Source organism: Oryctolagus cuniculus, chromosome 21 (assembly GCF_051225735.1).
Source record: "Oryctolagus cuniculus isolate XC-2025 breed Fujian yellow rabbit chromosome 21, ASM5122573v1, whole genome shotgun sequence".
Classification (NCBI taxonomy): domain Eukaryota; kingdom Metazoa; phylum Chordata; class Mammalia; order Lagomorpha; family Leporidae; genus Oryctolagus; species Oryctolagus cuniculus.
In genome coordinates this window covers 11,034,989-11,062,445 of record NC_142887.1, presented here as the reverse complement: position 1 = coordinate 11,062,445, position 27,457 = coordinate 11,034,989, and the positions used below count along the sequence as shown (strand labels likewise).

Sequence of the window (27,457 nt, the reverse complement as noted above, 5' to 3'; positions counted from 1 at the left end):
CAGCCCTGTGGCAAAGTGGGTAAAGCCATGGTGTGCAACGCTGGCATCCCATATGGGCTATGGTTTATGTCCCAGCTGCTCCACTTCTGATCCAACTCCCTGCTTAATGGCCTGGGAAAAGCAGTGGAAGATGGCCCAAGTGTTTGGGCCCCTGCCACCCATGTGGGAGACCTGGATGGAGTTCCTGGCTCCTGGTTTCAGTTTTATCCAGCCCTGTGTTAGAGATATTTGGGGAGTGAATCAGTGGATGGAAGATCTCGCTCTCTTTCCCTTTCTCTCTCTGTTACTCTGCCTTTTAGATAGATAGATAGATCGATCAATCGATCTTTTTTTTAAAAATGTGGGCTCGTGTGTTTAAACATTTTATTCATCTATTTATACCTTTATCTGTATACGTGTAGTCAGATAAATTGTATTTTGAAAACTTGAGGACCAACTCCAAAGTTGAATGGAGCAGTCCCTGTGATGCTTTGACTTGCGACACTGATTACAAGGTTCCTGAAGCTATCCTTAGCTTCAGTAATTCACTCGAAGGTCTTAGAACACGCTGAAACCTGTTACACTTGAGGTTATCATTTATCACAGAGGAAAGATTCAAGCTAGAATTGGCTGAGGGCGATGTTGTCAGGGCTGCCTCCGTCCTGCTTGTGTGGCTGACCTTCAGCGGGAGACGCTCCCAGAGGCCTGGCTGATGACGTTCGTCATCACTTCCTCTGGGGGCTGGCACTGTGCACCTGTATTCCAGAGCCCCACCCCAGATCACGTTAGACTGTCCTGTGGCCCAAGCCCCCAGCTGAACAGACACTTCTCTCAGGATAGTCCTGGGACCTAGAATTAACTCCCTGGCTTTTGAGAAAGGTTGTTTATTACACAGCTTTGTCCCCCAGTGGTGGGATCACCATGCCTTGGCTTTTGCTCTGTGTTCTTCTGTGTTGTTGGACTTTTCTTCCAATGCGGATATATGATTTTTTTAAAAAACAAGAATAACAAAGCTAGAAAGGACATAAGAGTGAGCACTGCATCTCTGGAAAGGGCGGGTGGGCAGGCAGGGAAGCAGTAAACGCAGTATGAAGAAAGCTCTGCGTAGCACATGTGAACTTAACTTTTCTGAAGACATGCTCTGAGGACAAGTACAACACAGTGGAAAACCCAGGATTTTTAGGTCGTTAGGGGCATGCCTTTGGGCTGCTGTTCTCGAAAGAGGGATGGTTGTGGAAGCCGGGCTTGCTCCCTGCCCCTCTGCGCACACCCATGGCCAGCCTGTACCCATTACACCCTAGACCAGTGTGACCTTGGCCTCCTTCCCTCCCAGCTAGCTGAGTCTCTCAGCTGTTTCAGTTGTAGGGATGGAAAGCTGACCAATACACAAGTGATGCAAATTGAAATGAGACTACCAGCCTTTTCTGGTTGCAAGTCTGTTCCCATCCCAAACCAGAGCAGGCAGGACCAGCTGGGGGCCTAGATTCATGACTGCTTTCCTGCCAAGGAGGCACATGAGTGTGGCTGTACCAGGTGCCCGGCCCTAGGGCTGCTGCTGTCCACTGAAAGCTCAGTTATGGCTGGAAGCTGTCCAGGCTCTCACATTCAAGAACATGCCCAAGAATCCCCCAAAGTGCCCAAGCCCCACACCATGACCCACCAGCCCTCTCTGTTGCAGAGTGACAGCTCAGGCAGAGCCTGCGGCTCGTCCAGAAACGTAACCACTCCACCATCTCCCTTTGCTTCAGGTGAGACGGACATGATGGCGTCTGGGATGTGCGTGTCCCAAGTGAAGGCAAGGCCTCAGGTCACTCGAGGTCACAGGGTGAGGGGAGAGTGGCCATTGTAGCAGGCAGATGTTTCCTGGTTCCCACTCCGACACGTTGCCCTACTTTTGTGGTTGTGGAAATGATCATTGGCTGCTTTTCACACAAGCACAGAAACGTTTGCACACACTGGGCACATCCACACCTGTGTGCACTGTGGGGGAGTGCTGGCTCTCGCTCACCTTGTCACTCGGGCATGCCTGACGCAGGACCTATGGAGCCCTGTTCCTGCCTTGTTCGGGACTTTCCTTGAATCTAAGAAAAAATGCAGATGTGGAGGCCCCTTGAGGAGGATGAATTCAGGATGCAGGGTTGGTGTCTAGGTCTGGGCCTGGGAGCAGGGCCTGAGCACCTCCTGGGCTTGCCCAGCAAGAGGTGCCCTGTGCCTGGCCAGATGGTTCTGTGTGTAACATACCCCTGCCTGTCACTCGCTCCTCAATGAACCTTTTGTCCCTCTGCAGCCTGTTGGTTTTGGCTCTGAACAGCCTGTGGGACCAGGCCCAGTTCCCAGGAAAAGCCAGTGGAGACCGTTCTTTTGAAGAAAAAGAATCTGAGCCCTGGAAGAGATGGGACTGAACATTATCCCGCCGCTCATTAAAGTCAGCCTCTTATGGGCCATTGTCCTCACGGCGGGTCTGGCTGTAGTGCTGACTTCTCATGGCAAGTTTGTGTCTATTAGGGTGGCTCGTTGCCTTCCCCAGCTAACTAGAAGCTCCATAAGGTCCCAGCTGTGCCTGGTCTTGTTTAGTTTGGAAAAGTAATGCGATCCCGTGTGATATCCAAGCAGCGCAGTGGTAAACAGTAGAACTCCATCTCCCCAGACCCCTTCGCTGGTCAGGTCATCTCCAAAGGGGTGTTGCTTGCGGCTCTTTCCTGAAGCGGCTAGCCATGTGTCCTCCTCCTTCCTTCCTTCCCTGCCTCCTTTCTCCCTGTTAAAAATGTGCATGGTACCATACTGTATATTTCTCACCTTGCTTTTCTCACTTAACCATGCATCTCATAGATTTTATGTATTAAATATAGCCCATATAAATATATGTTATTTTTAAAACTACCCCATAGTGTTTCACTATATAGATGTATCCGTTTTTTTCACCAGCCCCCTTTTATGTGCTGCCACGAACAGTGCTGCTGCTTAACTGTGCATCCAGTTATGTCCTAGTGCCCGTGACAGGTGGGCATCACTTCCTGGACCCTGTGCACACAGCACATGGACAGACAGTTGGCATCTTGCCCCGCACCAGGGCTCACAGTTGTTGCTGCTTGTCACCTCCAGTGCCAGCTCAGTGAAGACTCCTCTCCCCTGCCGGTATCTCGGACTGACTGGGAATAAAGCAGGAGTCAGTTGGTGGCAGCACTTGCCACAACCGCCCCATTGCAGATACAGCCCTGATGTCCCTGGGAAGGAAATGTGGCCTGTCCATGCCGTGGGAAGTGATACAGCCGTAAACAGGGGCGACATTCTGGCACCGGCATCCCATATGGGTGCTGGTTCTAGTCCCGGCTGTTCCTCTTCCAGTCCAGCTCTCTGCTGTGGCCCGGGAAGGCAGTGGAGGATGGCCCAAGTACTTGGACCCTGCACCCGCATGGGAGAACAGGAGGAAGCACCTGGCTCCTGGCTTCAGATCGGCGTGGCGCCAGCTGTAGCGGCCATTTGGGGAATGAACCCCTTTCTCTCTGTCTCTCTCTCTATCACTCTATCTGTCAAAAAAAAAAAAAAAAAAACAACAAACAAACAAACAAAAAAAAAAAACAGGGAGACATTCTGAAACTGCCGCTGCCTGGGCGAGCCTGGGAAGTGCTGTGCTGGGTGCAAGAAGGCAGCACGGAGGCCACCTGTGGTGTGACTGCCTGACAAGAAGGTTCCAGAAGGGAGACGTCTGTGGAGGCACAGAGCAGACTGGTGGTTGCTGGGAGACGGAGTGCGGCTGCAGGCAGGTGCAGGGCTTCCTTGTCAGGTGACAAACGATCTAGAACCAGAACACTGTGAATGTGTGCAAGGGCACTGAACTGTGTATTTTTAAATGGTAAATGGTGTGGTTTATGCATTTTACCATAAAAAAAGTAGCAGATGGTGGCCAAAATATTTCCTTTGCATTACAATAAACAGATAAATAAATTTATTCATTTATTTTCAGTATATTTGAAAACAGAGAGATCTATATTTGCTGGTTCACTCCCCATTGCCCAAGACAGCCAGGCTCGGCCAGCACTGAGCCCAGAACCTCATCCTGCTGCCTCCCAGGGTACACCTTAGCAGGAAGCTGGAATCAGGAGTGGAGTGGAGGTTCAAACCCTGGCACGCTGACTCGGGATGCGGACAGCCCAGCGGGCGTCCTGACCATGCCAGGCACCTGCTCTGCCCTTACTGTTGACCAAGCTTAGTGTGGGATTCATGAGTGAGCCCATAACAGACGATCCACTTCCCACACCCACAGTGGTGAGTGAGCAGGGTGGATGTGGGCAGCTTGCTCCAAGAGGGAGCTCTGCTGTCTGTTGGCAGCAGGAGGCAGGCCCGGGGACACATTGCTCACGGGTGTCCTGGAAGCCCAGGGCCATGAAAAAACGTCCACAGTAAACAAACGTAGCTGAATGAAGAAGTGAATGGACTCTGCTGCTGGCCTGGGACCTGGAGCAACAGGCCCCAAGCCTTCTGGCCACTTCTTTTGGAGAGAAGGTCGGCGGTCGGGAGTCGGAGAGTCTTCCCTGGGACCAGCAGAGTCTAGAATCTGAGTAGCCCCCTTCACTTTGCCCCGCTGCTCTTCCTGACTCCACCCTGGTCTGTGCGGGGCTCACCCCAAGAGGAGCGCCGTCCACACGGGACTTCAGATGGACGTGTGTCGTCCCAGGATTCCCTGTCTCGTCAGGAGCCTGCCTCCTAGGAAGCGCAGCCCTGGCAGGGTGCTATGAGGAGTTGTCTTCATGAAAAAGTTTAGCATTTGTTGACAGACTCTGTGTTTTGTTTTTGGAAGATTTATTTCTTTGTTTGAAAGGCAGAGGGATAGAGAAGAGAGAGAGAACTTCCATGTGCTGGTTCATCGCCAAGTGCCCACAGTAGCCATAACCAGGAGCTCTCCCACGTGGGTGGTGGCCAGGGTCCAAGGACCTGGGCCATCATCTGCTGCCTTAGTAGGAAACTGGATCTGAAGTAGAGGAGCTGAGAATCGAACTGATGCTCTAGTACGGAATGTGGGTGTCCCAAAGTGGTGGGTGGAATGTCCACATCCCAAAACAGAGTGCTGGGACTTGAGTGTCTGCTCCACTCTGATTCCAGCTTCCTGCTGAGGTGCACCCTGGGAGCAGTATGGAGTTCTGGGCTCCGGCTTCAGCCTGGCCCCAGCCCTGGCTGTTTCAGGCACTGGGGAGGTAACTCAGTGCTCCTCGATGCCCATTGCATGACCTCCAGCGCACCATGCCACCTGTCCTAAGATGAGCGAGACCAACCTGGACACAGCCTTCCTGCAGCCGGAGTGGTGGGAGAGGGCTGAGCAAGTGGTCATCATGGTCAGGGGTCACTGTGCCAGTGGAGCCAGCCAGGAGGGGGCAATCCCCTAAGGGCTTTGTTCATGCTCGAGAGAACTGGGTGCAGTCCTGAGCAGGGCTGGGAGCTGCGCATCACCACTCTGCGCAGCCGCAGTGGGCGGGGGAGCAGAAGTCTGGTCAGAGGGTTTCAGGGGCTGGGCACAGAGGGCTTGGCCAAGGAGTGCTGCACTCCACCTGCTGTGTTTTCCCTGTGAGCTTTCTGGAGCAGCCTTCCTTGTAAACTGGGTACCCCTGTGGAAAGGTGCCGTCCAGATGTGAGCTGTGGGTGTCTGCTAGGAAATGCCCCCTCTTCCACGTTAGTGTCATGAAGACTCTGAGTACCCCCCCACACACACACACTTCCTGGAGATCTGTCTAGGGTGTCCTTTTCTCGCCGTCACGCCCGATTTCGTGGAACTGTGCAGACCCGCACCTGTTGGTTCTTCAGAGCTTGACCTGTGATGGCTGCTCTGCGCAGTCGCCCCGTTTCTACGTCTGGGCGTAGTTAAGTCTGGTTTGCTTTTGGATTCACTTCCTTGTGTTTGGCGAGCGCCCCCTGGTGATGGGGGGATGCCAGTTGGACGTCTGAAAGTCTGTGCGTTCCAGCTGGCGTCAGATGGTGTTTGACGTCAGCATCGAGGGAAAGGGAAGTGTTTCCGCGAGCTGGGAGGAAGACCCCAGGCCGGACCTGCCAGGTGTGCTTTCTGCCTCAAGGTTCAGTTTCTCTGTCTGTACCTTCCTGTGGAGGGGAAGCTGTCGGGTAACCTGCTCACACGAGCCTACAGCAAGGGGAAGATTGGGTTTGTGTTTTAGCCCGACAGTTAGTTCTACAGTTTTTTTAAAAAATTAATTAATTTGAGAGATGCAGAGGAAGAGGCCACTAAACAGAGCTCTCTTCTACTGTTTCACCTCCCAAATGCCTGCAGCATCTGGGGCTGGCCTGGGCTGAAGCCAGAGCCAGCAGCTCAACCCAGGTGCGCCATGTGGGTCACAGAGACCCAAGTATTTGAACCATTGCCGCTGCCTTCCGGGGTCTGCTTTGATGGGAGCCAGAGTCCCCAGGCACGCAGTATGGAATGGGGGCATCTTGACTGCTGGGCTAAACACCTGCTCCCAGGGGCTGAATGCTACACACATACATTACTGGAATGCTACAAAACCCCAAGGCTGCCCTCTGCCCAGGTCCTGCTGAACATGCAGCGTGACCTTTGACTTCTGGGTTTCCATGTGAGGAAGGTGTGTCAGTTACAGGTAAAGGTAGTTTGGGTTTTGTCTTTTGTTTCCTTCAGGAAATAAAAAGATCAGGACAGTTGGGTTTCCTTGAACTACCTGCTGGCCAGACATCAAGGTGCTGGTGATCTTGCAGAAGAGAGATTGCTTTGTGCAGGACAGGTACACATGACCTCTGGAACGCACTCTGCTCCAGCCTTGTTGAGAGCTCTCCCTTCCCCGGGCGCCAGCCACATGGTGGTCTACTGCCCCGAGTAGTCAGCCTTCACACTCACCGGAGGGCCACGAGACCAGGTGGGAGGCGCAGAAGGGCCTCCCCGCCTCTCTACTGCTAGACTTTATCTACAGTGCCCCTTCCTCCAGAGAGCCTCCCCTGACTGCCTCTGCCTCTGTGTAACTCTGCCTTTCAAATAAATAAATTAATTAAAAAAATAAGCAATCATCATTCTCTTCATTTCTCTCTCTCTCTGCCTTTTAATAAAAATATTTGTTAGAAAAGGAGGTGGCAGGTGTTTGGTACAGCTGTTTTCTTTCTTAAGATCTATTTTGTTTATTTGAAAGACAGAGTTACAGAAAAAGAGAAACAGAGAGCAATTAATTCATTTATTTATTTGGCAAGCAGAGCGACAAAGAGATCTTCCATCTACTGGGTCTCTTAAATGACCACAGCATCCAGGGTTGGGCCAGGCCAGAGCTAGGAGCCAGGAACTCCACCCAGGTATTCCATTTGGGTGGCAGGGCCAAGTACTGAGGCCATTATCTGCTACTTTCCCAGGCACGCTAGTAGGGAGCTGGGTCAGAAGTGGAGCAGCCAGGACTCAAACCAGCACTCTAATATGAGATCGAATCAATTCTGGTGTTGTAAGCTGTAGTTTAACCTGCTGCACCACACCACCACCTCCAACCCCAAGGTGGTTATTAATTTTTTTTATATTATCAAGTGTTTGTGTGTATGTGTACACAGTCATGTGTAATTTAGTAATGGGATGTGTTCTGAGAAATGTGCTGTCAGACAAGTTCCTCTTGGTGTGAACGTCATGGACTACTTACTCAGAGCTAGGCCCTAGCCATCGAATCTTATGGGGCCATTATATATGACTTATTTATTTATTTATTTATTTATTTATTTATTATTTGAACGGCAGAGCAACAGAGAGGGAGAGTCAGAGAGAGAAAGAGATGTTCTATCCACTGATGCACTGCCAAATGCCTGTAACAGTTTGGGGCTGGGCAGGTCAAACCCAGGAGCCAGGAACTCCATCTGGGTCTACCACGTAGATGGCAGGACCAGAGTACTTGGACCATCACCTGCTGCCTCCCAGGGTACACATTAGCAAGAAGCTGGATCAGAGGCAGTTTGGGGACTGGCATGTGGCACAGCAGGTTGAACTGCTGCCTGTGATGCTGGCATCCCATATGGGTGCTGGTTCGTGTCCTGGCTGCTTCACTTGCCATCCAGCTTCCTGCTGATGTGCTTGGGAAAGCAACGGAAGATGGCCCAGGAAGTTGGGCCTCTTCTACCCATGTGGGAGACCCGGATGAAGCTCCTATCTTCAGTCTGGCCCAGTCCTGGCCATTGCAACCATTTAGGGAATGAATTAACAGGTAGAAGATCTCTCTCTCTCTCTGCCTCTCTCTTTCTGTAACTCTGCCTTTCAGATAATTAAAATAAGTATATATAAAAAAAGCAGATTATCTGGGACTTGAACTGTCACTCTGATATGGTATCCCAGGTGAGACTTCTTACTGCAGGACATGGAAGAGCCAGGTTTTATTCTGGTTTTCCCAAGGAACTGTGAACAGAGTCACAAAGCTGGTATGTGATCATACAGTAGAGGCCCTAAAATCTTGCAGCCAATGAACCAGCGCAGAGCTGGGTTAGGTGAGGCTTTGCAGTAGGGAGAGAGAAAGAAGAGTGTGTGATTGTCCTGAGACCCCAGCCCTTCGGATGGAAGCTGCTATGTGTCTCTCGTGTGCTGAGAGGATGTGCAGTGACAGTGTCCCTGCCGCCCAGGTCACAGCCTCCTGGCCTACATAACCCACAGTGGGCTCCTTGCTGGCTTCCAGGTGGAGGTGTGGGGATGAGTGGGAGGTCACTGCCAAGTGCACAGCCAGGGGCTTGTGCTTTACAAGCCAGGGTTCACGTTCATTGCCTGGTGTTGCTTGGGTGCCACCTCTGGGGACTGCAGCTGTTGTCGCCATGGAACCACCTCTGACGCCTAAGTGGCCTTTCTGAGTGGCTTTGGAATAAGGGCAGGCTGTAGCCTGCAGTCAGGTGGGGATGCCTAAGTCCCCTTTGATTTGCTTGTCTCAAGCCATCTGAGAAAGGGAACCCCTGGCAGCTGCTCAGTGGCTGCTGGTCTAACACTCAGAAAGTGAAGCTCAGGAAAGCTGTGCCACCAGGAGCCTCCTTTGCCTACTGTTAGCTAGGTGTGCGATGCTCCGGAGTTATCTGAGGGAGAGCTTAAGGGCCTATGAAAGGCGCCGAGGGACTTACAGAGTCGTCCCAGAGGCTGCAGCCACGTGTGTGCACACGTGCTAGCATCGCTGTGTGACCACTCTCCCAGAGGTGGCCTGGAGCTGGAAGGACCGTGAGGGAGTCAGCAGCGCAGGGGAGGCCAGTGCCAGCTCCAGGAGCCGGTGCTGAGCAGCTCTGGAAGGAGGAGTCGGTGGTAGGCGAGGCATTTCCCTTGAGAGCGAGGAACCACAGGTGCCACGGCCACTGGGACACTGGGCGCCTGGACTGTAGGCGCCCAGGGCACTGGGCAGGGGAGGCGAGAGGGGCCTGTTTTAAATCAGGTGCTCTGCAGACTTCTTTCTAGTTTTATATAGAAATGTTCTGAGATATGGGAAGGCAGACAGATGAGGGTAGTAAACCTCACGTAGCGTCACTCACTCTGGGGAGTAGAAGCCGTGGCTGCCCTGCTTCCTGTATACCCTGACACCAACACTGTGGCTGGTGTTCCCAACCAAGGCTGCAAGCCCATGGCCGGTAATGGGTCAGTCAAGATTCTGAGGCCGGGGCCAGCGCCGTGGCTCAATAGGCTAATCCTCTGCCTTGTGGCACTGGCACCCCAGGTTCTAGTCCCGGTCGGGGTGCCGGATTCTGTCCCGGTTGCCCCTCTTCCAGGCCAGCTCTCTGCTGTGGCCTGGGAGGGCAGTGGAGGATAGCCCAAGTCCTTGGGCCCTGCACCCCATGGGAGACCAGGATAAGTACCTGGCTCCTGGCTTCGGATCAGCACGATGCACCGGCCACAGTGGCCATTGGAGGGTGAACCAACGGCAAAGGAAGACCTTTCTCTCTGTCTCTCTCTTTCTCACTGTCCACTCTGCCTGTCAAAAAAAAAAAAAAAAAGAGTTCTGAGGCCGGGAATGACTGAGTACACTCCTCAATTTCACTTTTCCGAGGTCCCCCTGAGTCCCCCTCTTTGTCTTGTTTTTCAGTGGGAAGTTGGTGTCTCCAAAGTGGAAGAATTTCAAAGGCCTGAAGCTGCAGTGGAGAGACAAGATCCGGCTCAACAATGCCATCTGGCGGGCGTGGTACATGCAGTGTGAGTGGGGCCAGAGTCCTGCTCACAGGACTCGATGTCCCTGACCGGCGGTCTGTGGAGAGGGAAACTACACCCACCCCTAGGAAACTGCACACTTGCCAGCCTCAGGCACACAGGCCAGCACTGCAAAGCTGCCACTGTCCGGAGGAGACAGGCACCGCACTCAGCATCTCCCAGATGCTCTGTCTGGGGTGGGGAAGGCAGAGGAGTCCGGAGGGCCAGGCAGTGACATTTGAGAGCAGGGAGTGTTCCCATTTCCAGCTGATCTAAGAAAGTGCAGGCTCAGGCCTTCTGTCTCCAACTGGCCTTGGGCCTGGTGGAGCAAGTGGCTTCAGAGATCCGGAGGTGGGGGCTTGTGTTCGGCTGTCCTTGGCTTGGCAGGCCAGACTCCTGGTTGTGCCCGTGTGTTAGCACGGTTCTTTTCCTTTAACTGGAACCCATTATTTCCCTGAAACCTCCAGTTTCGGAGGGAAGGAGAAGGAAAGAGTGCTTGGGAAGGCCCCGCCATGGCGGGGAGTGGGGGACAGATGGTGCAGGGCTCCTCCAGGGTCTGGGCCACAACGGTGATGTCATCCTCTCTGTGCCCAGACTTGGAGAAGCGCAAGAATCCTGTGTGCCACTTTGTCACTCCCCTGGACGGCTCCGTTGACGTGGATGAGCACCGCCGACCAGAGGTATTCAGCAGGTGGTTGGAGGCAGGAGCTGGGAGGGACGAGTCACTAGCTGGTTGGCCTTGAGAAGGGACAGGGGCCTCTAACACCCATATCACAGAGGTCTCCGTCCTCAGACTGACCCAGGTCACAGAGGTCTCCATCCTCAGACTGACCCCGACCACAGAGGTCTCCGTCCTCAGACTGACCCAGGTCACAGAGGTCTCCGTCCTCAGACTGACCCAGTGGGGACTTCTCCCTGCTTCCATTCATCTTCCTTTCTCTCTCTCTCTCTCTCTCTCTCTCTCTAGAAAAAAAGATTTATTGATTTATTTAAAATACAGAGCTACAGAGAGAGAGACCTTCCACCCACTAGTTCATTCCCCAGATAGCTATAATGGCTGGGTCTGGGCCAGATTGAAGCCAGGAGAGCAGCCAGTGCTCCAATATGGGTTGCCGATGTTGCAGGTGGTGGCTTAACCTGCTGCACAACACCAGTCTCTGCTTTGGTTTAAAATAGATGTTTCTTCTGGAAGTCAACAGGGAAGAAGGTGGCTCCTCATAAGGCGGACATCTTTAAAGAGTAGCCTCAAGATTGTTCTAGAGTGGAGAGCAGAGCCAGTGTGGGGATGCAATGGATTAAGCTGCCACCTGTGACGCCAGCATCCCCTATGAGTGCTGGTTCAAGTGCCAGCTGCTCCACTAATATCAAGCTCCCTGCTAATGTACCTGGGAAAGCTGCAAAAGATGGCCTGAGTATTTGGGCTCCTGCACCCGCTTGGGAGACTTGGATGAAGTTCCAGGCTCCTGCTTCCACCTGGCCCAGCCTTGGCCATTGTGGCCATTTGGAGAGTGAACTAGCAGGTGGAAGATTTCGCTTTGTCTCTCTCTTTCTGTAATTCTGCCTTTCAAATAAATAAATCTTTTTTTAGAAATTGCTATAGACCTAGATGGATAACAGCTGTGAGGAAAGGGTAACTTGTTACAAAGCCAGCAGCAGCACAGCTGTGTTTTTGATGTCTTTGTGTTAACCCTGGAATTGTGTGTCTGTGTGACCACACCTCCAGGAAATGTCTAGAAGGATTTTAAAGAAGCTTTTTCTTTTTTAAAGATTTATTTATTGGCTGGCGCCGTGGTTCACTAGGCTAATCCTCCGCCTTGCGGCACCGGCACACCGGGTTCTAGTCCCGGTCGGGGCACTGGATTCTGTCCCGGTTGCCCCTCTTCCAGGCTGGCTCTCTGCTATGGCCCGGGAGTGCAGTGGAGGATGGCCCAGGTCCTTGGGCCCTGCACCCACATGGGAGACCAGGAGAAGCACCTGGCTCCTGGCTTCGGATCAGCACGATGCGCCGGCCGCATCGCGCCGGCTGTGGCGGCCATTGGAGGGTAAACCAACGGCGAAAGGAAGACCTTTCTCTCTGTCTCTCTCTCACTATCCACTCTGCCTGTTTTAAAAAAAAAAAAAAAAAAAAAAAAAAAAAGATTTATTTATTGAGGCCAGCACTGTGGCATAGTGGCTTAAGGCATCCCATGTGGTGCTGGTTCGAGTCCCAGCTGCTCCACTTCTGACCCAGCTCCCTGCTGATGGCCTGAGAAAGCAGTGGAAAGTGGCCCAAGTGCTTGGGTCCCTGCACCTGTGTTGGGGACCTGGAAGAAGCTCCTGGCTCCTGACTTCAGATCAGCCAAGCTCCAGCCGTTGCGGTCATTTGGGAAGTGAACCAGCAGATATGTGTCCAGAGTGTCCAGAGCTGGGCTGATCCAAATCCAGGAGCCAGGAGCTTTCTGCAGGGGTCCCAAGTATTTGGGCCATGTTCTGCCACTTTCTCAGGCACATTAGCAGGGAGCTAGATCGGAAGTGGAGCAGCCGGGATTTGAACCAGCACCCACATGGGATGCTGGCACTGCCAGCAACAACTTCACCTGCTATGCCACAGCACCAGCCCCTCAAAAACATTTATCACAGTGGATTCCTCTGGGGGCACCCAAGATTGATCGGGCTGCTAGATGAGGGAGAAGTTTTGAGTCTCTTTTTTCACTTCATATTCCTCTGCAGTGTTTGAATTTTGGCTAAGCTTGCTTACTGTTGTGATAAAAGGGGAAAAAAATAAAAAGTTATCTAATGAAAGAGTATTGACACTGTTGTATGTACTATGTCATGCATTAGACACTATCAAAGAGTATGTTTTTATTAGATATAATAAAGCAATATTGCAAGCCTAGTTTTAAAAAATTATTTACTTTATTTGTAAGGCAGAGAGAGAGACCTTCCATCTGCTGATTCACTCACCAGATGCCCCTGACAGCCAGGATTAGACTATTCCAGGCCAAACTCAGGAGCCAGGAATTCCATGTGAGTCTCCTCTATGGGTAGCAGACCTTTAAGCAGTTGGGCCATCCTCAGGTGCCTCCCAGGTACATTAGTAGGGAGCTGGATCAGAAGTGGATCCGCAGGGCTGGTGCTATGGTGTAGCAGGTAAAGCCACTGCCTGCAATGCCAGCACCCCATTTGGGCACCAGTCCAAGTCCCAGCTGTTCCACTTCCAATCCAGCTCCCTGCTGATGCACCTGAGAAAGCAGCAGAGGATGGCCCAAGTGCTTGGACCCCTGTACCCATGTGGGAGACCCGGAGGAGACTCCTAGCTCCTGGCTTCTGACTGGCTCAGTCCTGGACGTTGTGGCCATCTAGGGAGTGAAGCAGCAAATGGAAAATCTATCTCTGTCTCTCCCCTTCTCTCTATAACTCTGCCTTTCAAATAAATAAAATAAATCTTAAAAAAAGAAGAAGAAGAAGAAGTGACTCAAAGCAGGCACTCCAAAAGGAGCAGGTGTCCTAAACGGCATCTTCGCTGCTGGGCCCAGCGCTCACCCCTCTGGTGTTTGCCAAGCACTCTTGACTGCTGGAGAAGTATTTGTAGGTCAGCTGAGGGGACCAAGGTGGGCCCCTCCAGGAGCGCCCCCAGGCTTTCCCGTCTCCCTAGTGAAGTGGAATTAGGTGCTGGTGGGGTCGCTTTCCCCCTCAGACCCCGTGCCTGGCTGTGCAGTTTGCTCTTGGAACGGGAAGCAGAGGCTGCTGGAAAGGGCACTGTGGGCTGCCTATGAGTTTGTTCCTCCCCTGCCCAGTGTTCTCTCTGGCCCTGTGCCCTCCTCACACAGGGTCCCAGAAGGCCCCTGTGGATATGGGGACACGCAGTGGGGCACATCTGTGGCACAGCGGAGGAGGCAGGTTGTCTGAGGCCTGAGGTGGGCTGCTCCCCAAGCCACCCTCTCCTCTGGTCTCCATGTCGCAGGCCATCACCACGGAAGGAAAGTACTGGAAAAGCCGCATCGAGATCGTGATCCGGGAGTACCACAAGTGGAGGACCTACTTCAAAAAAAGGGTATCTGGCCGGAGCGCCCCGAAATGTGTTCAGGAGTACTTGGGATTAGGTTTGAGGCTGTGGGCCCCACAGCTGCCCTGCATGGGCAGGGGACCCACAGGAGGACACAGCCCAGCATCCTAGGCCAGTCTGAGCGTTGCCGATGCGGGCGCCAGCTCTGTGCTGTTTCTATCTCCTCACTGGGAGTGGGGCTGGGAATCTCCCTTGTGTGGCATCAGCCTGGGGATGGCAGGGAGCAGCACCCTCTTCCAGCCTGTCCCCTGAGACAAGAGGCCTAGAAGCTTCTGAGAGTCTGCCCACGTGTAGAAGTGGGCCAGGACCTCGTGCCCTGCTGACGGCTCGTCTGCTCCCTCTGTCCACAGCTACAGCAGCACAAGGATGAGGACCTCTCCAGCCTGGCCCAGGTGAGCGGCGTCGAGCCCTGCAGCAGGAGAGGGCAGGACACGGCCTCCCCAAGGCTGGGGCTGGGTCAGCCCCTTCTCACATGGAGATCTGTGAGCGACAAAGGGAAGAGTCCTGGCCTCTCTGGTGCGGGGTCTGGGGGAGCTGCTGTGTGCACGCCACCCCACTGCAGGGTCTGGGGGAGCTGCTGTGTGCATGCCGCCACCCTCCTGCCTTGCCTTCTCAGAGCAGCCGTGGACAGCCCCCCAGTGCGGTGTGACTGGGAGTTCTGCCTTCTGCTGCCACCCTTTGATCTCTCCCCTGTCTGCTGGCCCAGGATGATGACATGCTGTACTGGCACAAACGTGGCGATGGGTGGAAGACCCCAGTGCCCATGGAGGAGGATCCGCTGCTGGACACAGACATGCTCATGTCAGAATTCAGTGATACCCTCTTCTCCACACTGTCTTCACACCAGCCAGTGGCCTGGCCCAACCCGCGGGAGATAGGTAACCCTAGCTCGAGTCCATGGGCCTGGAGCACCTGCTGGCTTCCTCCTTGACCATGCACCTCTGGCCAGGCTTTGCTGTGGGCCATTCCTGAGCTGTCACAGGTTTCTTGTCTGGGAAGTGGGCAGCCTCGGGTGACATGGGTTGGGGGGAGCAGGGCAAGGACTACAGACCAAGCCTTCCTGGGGCAGTGTTGCCCCTGGTACCACTGTGAGAGCTGGTGTGCTCCTGATACTGCCCCCTGGCAGGGACATGAGGCAGGGCCGTGCAGCTCCAATGCCTCAGGCATGGACTCCTCCTGACAGCATTCGAGAACTCAGGGAAGACCCCCAGGTGGAGACTGGGAATGGGGAGCTGGGAGGGTGCTTCTGCCCAGCTGACTGTAGCTTGCTGGCACCTCCACCGAGTTATTTGATTTACCTTTCGTGTAAACTCCCACGTCTTCTCTGTCCTCGGAGGAGGAGAATGGCTGTGAACCTGCACAAAAGCAGAAATCCCAGCCGTCCGCCTACATGTCTCCTTCTGTCTCTGGAACGTGAGCAGGGCCGGGAAGATCCGTCCAGGCCTCGCTCATGTTCCTGCAGCCTTACCTGGGAAGGCGGACGATGCTTCTTTCTGGTTCTTGCAGCACACCTGGGAAATGCAGACATGATCCAGCCGGGGCTGATCCCTTTGCAGCCCAACCTGGACTTCATGGACACCTTTGAGCCTTTCCAGGGTGAGCATGGGGCAGACAGCGTGGAGCTCAGGTTCCGTGCCCAGCACGGAACAGACTGGTGCTCCTGGCCAGAAAATAGAATGGGCAACGGAGAGGACTTGGGATTTTCCAAAAAGTAAACTTTTTTTGTAGTAGCAGCGAGGTCTGGAGAATTTTTCTGGGACCTTCTCTCTCCAAGGAGGGTGTGACCATCAGCAGTTCTCCCTGTAGGCAGCAGAGGGTGCTGTGACACAGCCCCCGCCCGGCAAAGGCTCCTGCCACCATCAGAGCCGGGGAGACGCCAGGCCTGGGCGTGTTTCAGTGCCGGGACTTCTTGCAGCCCAGGGCCCCTTGCTACAGTAAAAGTTCCCCTGGGAGGGGTGGCTGACCCTGGCCTCCCTCTGGGCAGCAAAGGCTCAGTCTTACTTCCTTGGATCTGAATTCCCTGGCACTCAAAAGGCCCCTGCTGTTGTTTTTCAGACCTGTTCTCTTCCAGTCGCTCCATTTTTGGCTCCATGCTTCTCACACCTGTCTCAGCACCTGCCCCAGATCCCAACAGCCCACCTGCTCAGGTAGAAGCTGGGATGTGGGGGGCAACTGGTATAGGGCTGGGCTAACGGCGTGAGTGGTCACGAGCTGGAGCTGGGCGTAGCTAGACCACTCAGTGTGTCACAACGCCGTCCCAGCAGTTGTTGGAAGCGGACTGAGGTGTGTACGGGGTAGGGGCCGCCTGCAACCGCGTGCTGCTGCCTCAGGCTCTGGTAACCTCTGTGCAGCCACCAGACAGAGAAGAAAGGCAGATCATTCAGAACCCTGAGTTCTGGGTATTTCTTCCACTTCTTACTTCATAGTCAACAGAAGTTAGCTACTAGACACATGGCCACAGAGCTGGACAAAGTGGGCTCTCAGGCTGCCGTCTCCGGTAGGACAGTAACCCAGCACCATCCTGCCATGGAGACTGAGACCTGCACGGCTGATGCTTCAGGTTTTCCCGTGTAGGAAGAGGTGGCCTGACTAGAAGTTGATACTGTCCTGGGGGACCCACAGCAGCTGCGATCCAGGCCACCTCTGTCCTGTAACAGAAGATGGCAGAGACTTTGGGGACAGTCCTGTCGGGCTCCAGAAACCAGATCTGCCCAGGCTGCTGTCCAGCTGTGTGGCAGCCGTTGCTTTGTCTGAGCTCTGTGTTATCATTTAGTTCCTGCTGGAAACAAGAGCCCTGCAGGTTCCCCCGGGAGATACAGATCTGCTCCCTTGATCAGCAGCAGTGGGCATGGAGAAACGAGCTGGCCGACCCCAGCCTTAAGTCCTTGCCTCTTTCTCTTCCTTCCCCAGGGGAGCGTCCTGCCAACCACCACCCTCCCTGCTGTGAACCTTCCCGACAGCCTCATTGTGCTCCCCACGGCCCCCTCCCTGGATCCCGCAGATGGGCAGGGCTGTGAACGCACCTCCAGGACAGGGGACCCCTTTATGCAGCCCACAGATTTTGGTCCCTCGGAGCCACAGCTGAACGTCCCACAGCCCTTCCTCCCCGTCTTCACCATGCCCCTGCTCTCCCCCAGCCCGGCCCCATCACCCGTCTCACCAGTGGTGCCGCTGGTTCCTCCTCCCGCCACTGCCCTCAGCCCCCCAACACCCCCTGCCTTCCTGCAGCCACAGAAGTTGGCAGGAGCTAGCAAGGCACCCTCTGTCATCACGCACACAGCCTCTGCCACCCTCACCCATGACGCCTCTGCCACCACCTTCAGCCAGAGTCCGGGTCTCGTGATCACAGCCCACCCCCCTACCCCCTCAGCATCCCCCTGTGGCCTGGCGCTGTCACCTGTCACTCGGCCACCAGCTGTTGGCCCTCCCCAACCCTGTTTAACTTTTGTGCCCCCTAAACCTGTTCCCTTGACTGGGGGGAGACCCAAGCAGCCCCCCAAAATAGTGCCTGCTCCCAAGCCAGAGCCTGTGTCCTTGGTGTTGAAGAATGCTTGCATCGCCCCAGGTGAGTCAGGTGGAGTGAGCCGGCTCTGAGCACCCCCACCCCACACATGCACGCCTCCATGGAGCAGTGAATCAGGCTCCTGAGAGAACAGCTGTGGCCACCTAGTCTCCTTGTTCTTCTGTTTGTCCGCTTCAGAAAGTGGTTGGTTCCCTGGTGGCCTTGTCGTCCCCAGGCAGAGAGGGCTCGTGAGCTGTCCCCAGGGAGCCCTACTGCCCAGGCCCACAGCCCTCACCTCCCGCCTGTCCTGGCAGCTGCCTTTCCAGGCCAGTCACAAGCAGTGATCATGACGTCAGGCCCTATGAAGAGAGAAGGGATGTTGGCGTCCACCGTGTCCCAGTCCAGTGTGGTCATCACGCCTGCTGCCATCGCCAGGGTGAGGAAGCCCTGGACGGACCTGTGGTGTCCTTCTCATTCCACAGTGGTGCCCCCCGCCCCGGTGTGACCTCTTTCCCATGTCACTGCAGGCTCCCCCTGGCGTCGCAGAGTTCCACAGCGGCATCCTCGTGACAGACCTCGGCCGCGGCACAAGCAGCCAGCCCGCACCCGTCCCCCGTCTCTTTCCCAGCACAGTGCAGGACGCCCTGGTGAAGGGCGAGCAGGTGCCGCTGCATGGGGGCAGCCCCCAGGTCCCTGCCGCGGGGTCTGGTGAGTGCTTACTCACATCTGGGTGTCAGCACTTTGTGGGCAGAAGATCCCAGCCTGCCCTGGGATCGAGCCTGGGCTTGTAGGACATGTGCAGTGAGGTCTCATAAGCTCTCCCTGGCCCAGCCTCAAAACATGAGGGACAGATGGCCAAGTGCCTGAGGCAGTGCCACTCAGAGCCAGAAGCATCCACCTGCTGGGGCGGAGCCGCCACTCTCCTGTCCTCAGAAAGCTTGACTCGGAGCTGCCAGTTCTTTATTTTTTTTAAAGATTTATTTTATTTATTTGAAAGACAGAGTTACAGAGAGAGGTAGAGGCAGAGAGAGAGAATCTTCCATCTGCTGGTTCACTCCCCAGATGGCTGCAACGGCTGGAGCTACACCGATCTGAAGCCAGGAGCCAGGTGCTTCTTCCGGGTCTCCCACGTGGGTGCAGGGGCCCAAGCACTTGGGCCATCTTCTACTGCTCTCCCAGGCCATAGCAGAGAGCTGGATTGGAAGAGGAGCAGCCAGGACTAGAACCAGTGCCCATATGAGATGCCAGCGCTTCAGGCCAGGGCTTTAACCCGCTGCACCACAACGCTGGCCCCATGCCAGTTGTCAATCAGAAGAGGGATGGGGACATCACTGCCAGCCTGGTTGCTGTGGCCATAGAAGCTGCCAGCCTTGTCTGGCATTAGTGTGGCTGTCCCTCGTGGCTCCAAAGCCCTGCAGACCTGGGAGCCCATTCCATGTCCTGGACCTCGCACTGGTGGGATGATCAGGCCAAGACTGCTGGCACTCCGGACCGTCTGTGGAGCCGGCAGAGCCGGGATGAGTGACTGCTTGAGGCTGGGCCACTGGGCCAGGGCTGCGGGCTGAACTGGTTCCATCCTTTCCAACACTGCGCCCTGAAGGGGGTGGGAAATGTCCTCTTCTTTTAGCTGAAGCTGAGTGTACCTGCCCCCCTCCCGCTGGAAGACACAAGCCAGGAGATCTGTCACTTAGAGGTCAGGCAGATGGGCACTGGCATAGTCAGGCAGTCTTCAGTCTGGAACAGTCCAGAAAGATAAAGACTGGGAAGAGCCGCGCTAGGTGCCCGGCGTGGTCGCAGGCAGGTGGGGTCCGCATTCCTTGTCTGCACAGTCAGAGTCCAGCACTGCCCGCTGTGAAGCCCTGATTTACCCAGGCCAGAGTAGGTGGCCTCCAGGCATCCGTCACCCAGCGTGGGAGGGCTGGACAGGCTGCCGGGGACAGTGCTAGAGTGGCCACCAGACCCCAGGGCTGGGTCATCAAAGGGCGGTGTGGTGTTTTAATTTAAAATGTTGTGGAGTGGGTAAGATGCTGACAGAAGAAGGCACGTACAGAAATGCACCTTCTCTCTTAAGTCCCTGAGAGGAGTCTTCTCTGCAGGTCGGGACGACCCCAGCTCAGGGCAGGTGTCTCCATGTGCGTCTGAACAGAGCCCCAGTCCTCAGTCTCCCCAGAACAGCTCAGGGAAATCTGCAGGGCCCAAAACCATGGCTGCATTGAAGGTATCGTACATCTCTTGGCAGGGAGGTGGAGGGAGAGCAGCAGCAATGGGGGCTGCAGGTGCGGCTGGGGGAGCATCGGGAGCTTTGCAGCTGAATTCCCCTCACAGGGCCCCTCCCATCAGTCAGCCCCATGGTGATGGGGGCGGTTAGAGAGCTCTGGGTTGGTGCTGAGCCCGGGACCAAGTTGAGTCCCCTAGGTGTGGTAGTGCAGCCTCGGCCCCTGGCGGTTGCAGGAGGGAGGTGATAGCGGGAGGGACTGAGCAGCAGAGGGGACGTGCAGGTGGGCTGGAACGTGCCCAAGCAGACAGCGCTGCCAGCATGCGTGCCCCCGTCTTCAGTATTTCCGGTGCCCTGCCCTGCCCTGCCCTGCCCTGCCCCTCAGGGTGCTTCAGCACGGCCTTCTAGCTCTTTGCCAGCCTCTGCATAGTTCTTGCCCTGGCCCGCTGGGCACCCTACAGTGCTAATCTCCCTCGAGCTGCTCACTGTCAGAGTAGGTGGTGAGGCGGGATGAGCTTATGTGGCCGTGGTAAGGCCCGTGTCTCAGGGACTGGGTGATTCCCTGACAGAATCGGCAGATGAAGCACATTTCGGCCGAGCAGAAGAGGCGCTTCAACATCAAGATGGGCTTCAACACCCTGAACAGTCTGATCTCCAATAACTCCAAGCTGGTGAGCAGCCGGAGCACACTGAGGGCTGGGAGCAGGGGCAGGCGGCCTCCCCCGTGTGCCCGGGGGCTGCCGCCCTGAGCCACCTGCCCCTCCGCAGACCAGCCGCGCCATCATGCTGCAGAAGACCGTGGAGTACATCACTAAGCTGCAGCAGGAGCGCAGTCAGATGCAGGAGGAGGCCCGGCGGCTGCGGGAGCAGATCGAGGAGCTCAACACCACCATCATGTGAGGCCCTGGGCCTGGGCTCCGTCACCAGGCGCAGGCGCAGAGGTCACCTTCCGTCCCCTCCTCCTCACACTGCCCTGCCTGGCCTAGCTGCAGTCCTGAGAAGGGCCAGCCCGCCCACTGGTGCCCCGGGTCCTCGTTTGCCAGCAGCTGCCCCAAAGCATCCCTGACTCCTGTTGTTTCAGCTCCTGCCAGCAGCTGCTCCCTGCCACGGGGGTCCCCGTCACCGTGCGCCAGTGCCACCGCATGCGAGACATGTTTGACGAGTACGTGAAGAGCCGGACGCTGCAGAACTGGAAGTTCTGGATTGTATCTTTGGCCGTCTTTGTCCCTCCTTCCTCATGCCAGCCGCCATGGTATGCTTGTCACTGTGTCCATCAAGACAGCAGCCCAGGTGTCCCACAGCCGAGGGGATGTGGCCTGCGGGGCACTCTGCAGGAAGGGCTCTGCTCTCCGCATCTCTGCAGGTGCAGCTGGCGGGGCTGAGGGGGTCCCTCAGCCCGGGGAAGCGAGCGGGAGCGGCTGAGCAGCCGAGCCCAGTTTGAAGCCTGCGCCTCAGACTGTGCTGTTTGTGCCGCATGGCCCCAGGTGTCCCAGTCGAGTGAGCCGGCCTGCGTGCCAGGGTCTGTCTCTGACCAAGGCTTCTGAATGCCAGGGTGTCTCTTAGGGATCACCTCTGACCTAGTCACTCTGTCCTGCCACACTGACCCTGTGTGAGCTGTTGGCATGCATGACGAGTGGCCATGACACGGGGCTGTGGGCAGAGAGGCTCCCTGCAGGCATCCGGGGGTCAGGAGCCTGCGCTCCTGTGGCGATTGTTAAACAAAGATGAACACTGGCCCTGGTCCCTGTGTGACCTCCTGTCCGCTGTCTGGCCCAGTCCTTCCCCTGTCATTAGTGGAGCTGGGTGGTGTCTGGAATGAATTGGGACCTGAAGTGGGCATTGTCCCAGACCAGAGTGCAGGGGAAAGGGGGCCTGCAGGGGTGGGATGAGCAGCTGGCAGGTTTGTGTTCAACTCAAGGGACAGGCGTCATCTCCAGACTGCTCTTGCTTCCCCCTCTGGGCACCCGCAGTCTTGGAAAACTTCTGTGCTCTTGTCATCATGCAGACCAAAGAACTCCCTGTGCTGGCTCAGGTACTGTTAGCCAATGTTAGCCAATGTCTCAGTCAGGCAAGGTTGGGGCCAGGGCACCTCATGCCCAGTGAGTGTTCCCACACTAGCACTCTGTCTCTCCTGCTTGCTTGCTCGCTCTCCTTTCACTTGCTCACTCTCTCTCCCGTGGGCAGTTACCTGCCAGTCCCAAGGGGAGTCACTGGGCTTTTCTCCCTACCCTGAGCTACGAGCCCCCCAGCCCTTCATACCTACTCGTCCTTAACCCACGTCGTGCAGTTCAGCATCATCATCAAGCCGCTGTTTGAGTCATTCAGGGGGGTGGTGTCCACCAGCAGCCTGGAAGAGCTGCACCGGACGACCCTGTCCTGGCTGGACCAGCACTGCTCGCTGCCCATTCTCAGGCCAAGTGAGTAGGGGCTGTGCTGGGGGCTCGTGGTGCTCGTCCTGGTAGGGGGAGGCCCTCAGCTGGGGACAGTGCAGAGGTAAATGCAGATTCCTCTGCAGGCAACCTGGCTGGCAGTGCCAGGGGCATGGAATGTGCTAGCTGGGAGGCCGTGCCCAGAGTAGCCGCTGCAGGGCCAGCAGCTGGTCTCCGGGCTCCTGAGTCAGCACCTGCCAATCTGGTCAAGTTCAGCGTAGAGTTATTGAGCTCCTGCTCTCTGCCAGGCTCTGTGGCGGATGTTTCTGGAAGGTTTTTTCTTGTTAATTCTTCCAGTTACTAATAAAAGTATTTCCGCCTGGTGCCGCGGCTCACTAGGCTAATCCTCCGCCTTGCGGCGCCGGCACACCGGGTTCTAGTCCCGGTCAGGGCGCCGGATTCTGTCCCGGTTGCCCCTCTTCCAGGCCAGCTCTCTGCTGTGGCCAGGGAGTGCAGTGGAGGATGGCCCAGGTGCTTGGGCCCTGCACCCCATGGGAGACCAGGAGAAGCACCTGGCTCCTGGCTTCAGATCTGCGCGGTGTGCTGGCTGCAGCGCACTGGCCACAGCGGCCATTGGAGGGTGAACCAACGAAAAAGGAAGACCTTTCTCTCTGTCTTTCTCTCTCACACTGTCCACTCTGCCTGTCAAAAAAAAAAAAATTTTCCATGTTATGGTTGTCAAGGCTTAGTATTAAAACAAATGGAGCAGCCTTGGAGCAGCTGGAACAGCCTGGAACCTTCTGGCTGTTTGCAGCCCCTGTGGGGTTGGAGAGCTCGCCCACGGGCAGAAGTGGGAGTGCACGGGTCCTCTGTGCAGCCCAGCCCCCGGCTGTCACCTGGGGCTGCTCTCGGCAGGCCCTGTGGGCTGACCCCCTGTGTCTTGCAGTGGTGCTGAACACCCTCCGCCAGCTGAGCACCACCACATCCATCCTCTCCGACCCGTCCCGGCTGCCGGAGCAGGCGTCAGAGGCCGTCAGCAGGCTGGGCCAGAGGTCGGGGGAGTCTTAGCTGCTGGACTGGCCTGTGGACACGTGAGCTGCTGGGAGACCTCTTCCTGCCTGTGGAGAGGAGGCCACGCACCCTCTGCGCCGCGGCCCTGTGCCGCTTGGGATGCCTTGCTCAGGTCTGAGGCAGGGTCGGACCTGCCCCAACTCTGGCCCCTCTGGGGAGCCCCTTGCTGTGACTTCACTCGCAGACCTCAGTCACCCACCGCCCCTGCCCTCCTGGAGGCGCGGAGGCTCAGATTTGCCCCCGACCCGGGGTTCTTTGCAACCTGTGCTCTCTGGTGCCCCCTGCAGGGGCAGTGGAGGGCATCTTTCTCCCTGCCCCGCTCTGACAGCACCTGGCCCTCGTGGGTGGATCTCGACTTCATTCCAGGCTTCTGCACAGCGATGGCCTCCTTCCTGCGCATGGGCCTCTGGGGGGTGATGCTTTCTTCAGAGACCCCCAGAACACATGGGTGCAGAAGCAGTGGGTGTGGACGCTCGCAGGACAAGAACAGAAGCACAAACCACGCAGAGCTGCTGTCTGGCTCGGAGGCCGTCCTGCTGGCGTTTCGTCCGTTGTGGTTGAGTTCCTTGTGGCACGGCAGAGTCTGCAGTGTCACTGTGAGAATCTCATGGCAGGGACTTGGCCCAGGCCCTTCTCAGGCGTCCCCGGGCACCGTGGCCCTTCCGCCCTGCTCGCCGCTGACTTCCAGGCTGCAGACCGGGCCGCGGCAGGTGCGCCCCGGGCTGCTGACCCACCTTTTTGCCGCCAGCCTGCTCGCCACATCGGACCTTCATTGGGAAGCCCTGAACCACGCAGTTTTCAGACCAAAGATGCCGCCATGCCCACGTCGGTCAGTGCTTGTGTTTGCAGAGACGCTGAACGTCGATAGGCAGAGCTCTGAGCCCGGGCCTCGGGCTTTCTCTAAGGGTTGTCTTCAGACTTGGTCGGACTGGGGCTGGAGCGGAGGGGGCCGTGCCGGAGAAGCGGGGCAGCCCAAGCAGTCCTCACCCTCTCCAGTGGCCCTGTAAGTGGCAGACGCTCTCCCCAGCACAGGGGATGCAGCCAAGGCACCTCCTGGCAGGAAGAAGGGGCTTGCCAGGCTCCTGTGGTGCGCAGACCACAGGTGTGTCCTTCCACACCTGCCTGCTAGTCCTGGGAGGGCTTTGAGGGAGCCCTAGCGTTCCCCCTGAGGTTCCTGGAGACCTGAGGAACTGGGGTTCGGAAGGGCAGCCCCTCTGCGGTGGCCTCAGTTGTCGGGGGTGGGGGGAGTTTCTCTCCCAACCCCCATCTCTGCCGCGGGGCCCTGCGCAGCGGCCCGCTCCCATTTGCCTCAGCCTGTACAGGGCAGTATGGTGGCGCCTTGCCTGCCCACCCCGCGTTTACAGGCCTGCCTGCCCCCTGCTGGGCGAGCCCCTGGGAAGTGGGACTAGAACTCGTCCTTTGCACACAGCTCAGGACAGATGGGGAGTCACCTTCAGAGGGTGAAGGTCACTGTAGTAAGAATTCTACCGGGGTCAGAGGAAAGAAGGGGTCTGGGGGACGGTCCGGAGCCCAGCCCTGCCCACTCCTGTGCCTTGTAGCATTTGCAAATGACCATGTGGCTGGTCCGGCTGAGAACGCTCCTAAAGCAGTGGCTTTCTCCCCATCCTTGCTGGGAGGACTTTGTTTTTTTTTAACTCCATGGGATATAAAATTGGCCTTCTGCTTCCTTGGCCTACCTCTCCCTTTTGCTGAATTACTGTTCACTGCTGTTCCTGACTGTTGTCATATTTAAGGCTGTTGGGTTACGTGGGACTTGAAGTGTGTGTGTGTGTGTGTGCGTGCGTGTGCGTGCACACCAGCAGACCCTTAACAAGATGCATGTTTTTGTCTTTAGATACTGACTTAAGTTCACTTCTCTTGGTGCTCATGATTGCTGTGGCAGGGAGGCCATGATGCTGGACCTCTGCTGCAGCGTTGTGCGTGTGGCCAGGCTGGGGTCTAGCCTTGACCTCCGTGCTGCGCTCCTGGCCCGTGTTCAGGGACAGCTGAGGCCCCCGGGCAGCGGCAGCCTCACGAGGGTGCTGAGTGCCCTCATTTCCACCGTCACTCTTGTCCCCACTCCCAAAGAAGAAACTGCGGAATGCTGGCACTTGGAGAACAGAGACTCATTCAGAAGAGACCAGAACGCCCGCCTCCACGTGCCATGTTGGATGCCATCAGCAGCCAACACCCCCCCCTTGGCTCTTTCACTATGAATGGGAGGTGAAGGTGCAGGATGGGGCTGCCATGGGGCTTTCTGAGAGCACACGGCAGCGCTCCTCCCTTCGGGGGGCCCACGCCCGGGGCAGGCCGGCGGCGGCGCCGAGGCTCGTGGTGGAGGAGGCTGGAGGGCAGGGGGGCCGTGGAGGCTGCCGTGTGCTCTCCGGCCCTGACTTGCACATTTCCTCCCTGAAGACCCGGTCCCCCCGCTTTCTAGAGGTCAGTCCTGGAGCTTGTGCTGGCCCAGAGTGAGGGGGCTTGGGTTCTTGGAGGACAGAGCACCCAGCACCCCAAGGTGGTGCCCAGCCCTTGTCCCTCCCCGGGAGGGGCCACGCCCACCACCTGCCCCCGCAGTCTGGGCTCAAGAGAGGGTCTTCTGGGGAGCATGAGGGTGCAGCTCAGTGACTGCAGTGGCCCTGGCCGTCTTCCCGGGTGAGTCCTGAGGCGGCCTGCTTGCTGCTGCTGCTGCTGCTGTCCCCACTGAACAAGACCCTGCACTCAGCAGAACTCTCAGAGAGCAGCGCTGGTCAGCGTGGGCTGGGCTCCTCCCGTGCATGCGTGTGTGTGTGTGTGTGTGTGTGTGTGTGTGTGTGGAGGGGGCACTGGCCTCACGCTGCACACCTTGCCCTGGCTCAGGACTCCGTCCTTTCAGTACATCCAGCGTGGGCAGGCTGAAGACATCCCCTCCTGTCCTGCCTTCCTGTGCTGTCCCCGCTCCTCGGTGGTCTCTGCCTGTCTGCCTGTGGCCTCCCTCTGCCTGTGGCCTAAGTTGAGCCTCTCTTCCCCCAAGGAGAAAGGAAGTGGTCCTTCCTCAGATACCCTGCTCCCAGGGAGCTGTGAGGCAGCCACCCTGCTCGTCCTGCGGGGCAGAGGCCCGGGAGAGCACGGGCCTGAGCGGGTGTCTGGGGTCCTGCTCAGCGGGGGATGCACCCTGTGGTTCAGTCCCCTTGGCCCTTGGAGCACTGATCTGGAACAGATGAGCGAAGAGGGGGTGGCGCGCAAGGACGCCCACCTGGCCGTTTCTTCCTGAGCACGTGGCCCACACCCACCACATGGAACAATCTGCGTATCTGCCTTGCAAAAATTAGCCTTTGAAAACAAAAGGGAACTTCCGTTGAATGTTGACTTGCTGTGTGCGTGCGCTTGCACCGGCCTGCGCGTGTGTTTACTTCATGGAATTTCATCGTCCTGAAATTCCTTTCCAGTTATGTAGCAGAATTCAAAACCCTGGCCGTGGCTAATTTGGAGCGCTTGTGTTTCTCAGTGGAGCAGGGAGGTGGTGGAAGGTTGGGAGACACTGAGGTTTTGCTCATTTCCGCTGTTTCCCTCCATCTGGGAAGGGGCCGTGGGCTCCTCTGCCTCCTCTGTGGTGCCATGGCTTGGCAGCCCCCCTCTTCCGTTTTCAGGCTTCGGTTTATCGCATCAATGGCTGGTGTTTTTCTGCTGTGAGCTTTGGAGCCGGTCACACCTCATGGGCTGAAAGACCCACCCGGGGAAGACTCTGGTTTGACCGGGGGCCCCTCCTCCGGCCTGCGTCCCTGAGCACGCCTCTGCCATCACCAAGCGTGTCCCCACCGCCTGTATTCAACACTACAATGCATTTGTAAAACTATATTTGCATCCAAGACAATAAAGAAAACTTATTTTTTTGAAAAGCCTGTGCTGTGTGGTTTTAAGTGTCGCCCTGCAGAGCAGATGGCAAGAGCCATGCAGGTGTGCTGGCTGGCTCCTCTCCAGGGTCGCGGGGTCAGCCTGAAATGGAGTCGGCGTTGGGGAAGAGACACGAGGTGGGTCCAGAGGAGTGGTGGTCCTGGAGAGGCCTCCATTCGAAGGGCCAGTGACAAGCCCCTGATGTGACAGACTGCCTGGGGCTCCCCAGGGTTCAGTAACCCATGGAGCAGTGCCAAGCAAGTGCAGGCTGCCGAGGCATGGC

General features: G+C 56.6%; 1 protein-coding gene across 1 annotated transcript in view; it reads left to right on the top strand.

The window, feature by feature from the left end:
• Positions 1-27,179, top strand: part of MLXIP (MLX interacting protein) — a 64,839-nt gene extending 37,660 nt beyond the window's left edge. The window contains exons 2-17 of the mRNA XM_002722734.6: positions 10,002-10,108; positions 10,697-10,782; positions 14,046-14,135; positions 14,498-14,539; positions 14,854-15,025; positions 15,654-15,743; positions 16,203-16,294; positions 17,058-17,712; positions 17,964-18,085; positions 18,177-18,357; positions 19,746-19,867; positions 20,434-20,535; positions 20,633-20,760; positions 20,946-21,069; positions 22,152-22,281; positions 23,180-27,179. Of these exons, the coding sequence (XP_002722780.1) occupies positions 10,002-10,108; positions 10,697-10,782; positions 14,046-14,135; positions 14,498-14,539; positions 14,854-15,025; positions 15,654-15,743; positions 16,203-16,294; positions 17,058-17,712; positions 17,964-18,085; positions 18,177-18,357; positions 19,746-19,867; positions 20,434-20,535; positions 20,633-20,760; positions 20,946-21,069; positions 22,152-22,281; positions 23,180-23,301 (2,365 nt within the window). The 3' untranslated portion in view covers positions 23,302-27,179. The remainder of the gene's footprint in view (positions 1-10,001; positions 10,109-10,696; positions 10,783-14,045; positions 14,136-14,497; positions 14,540-14,853; positions 15,026-15,653; positions 15,744-16,202; positions 16,295-17,057; positions 17,713-17,963; positions 18,086-18,176; positions 18,358-19,745; positions 19,868-20,433; positions 20,536-20,632; positions 20,761-20,945; positions 21,070-22,151; positions 22,282-23,179) is intronic.
• The last annotated feature ends 278 nt before the right edge of the window (positions 27,180-27,457 follow it).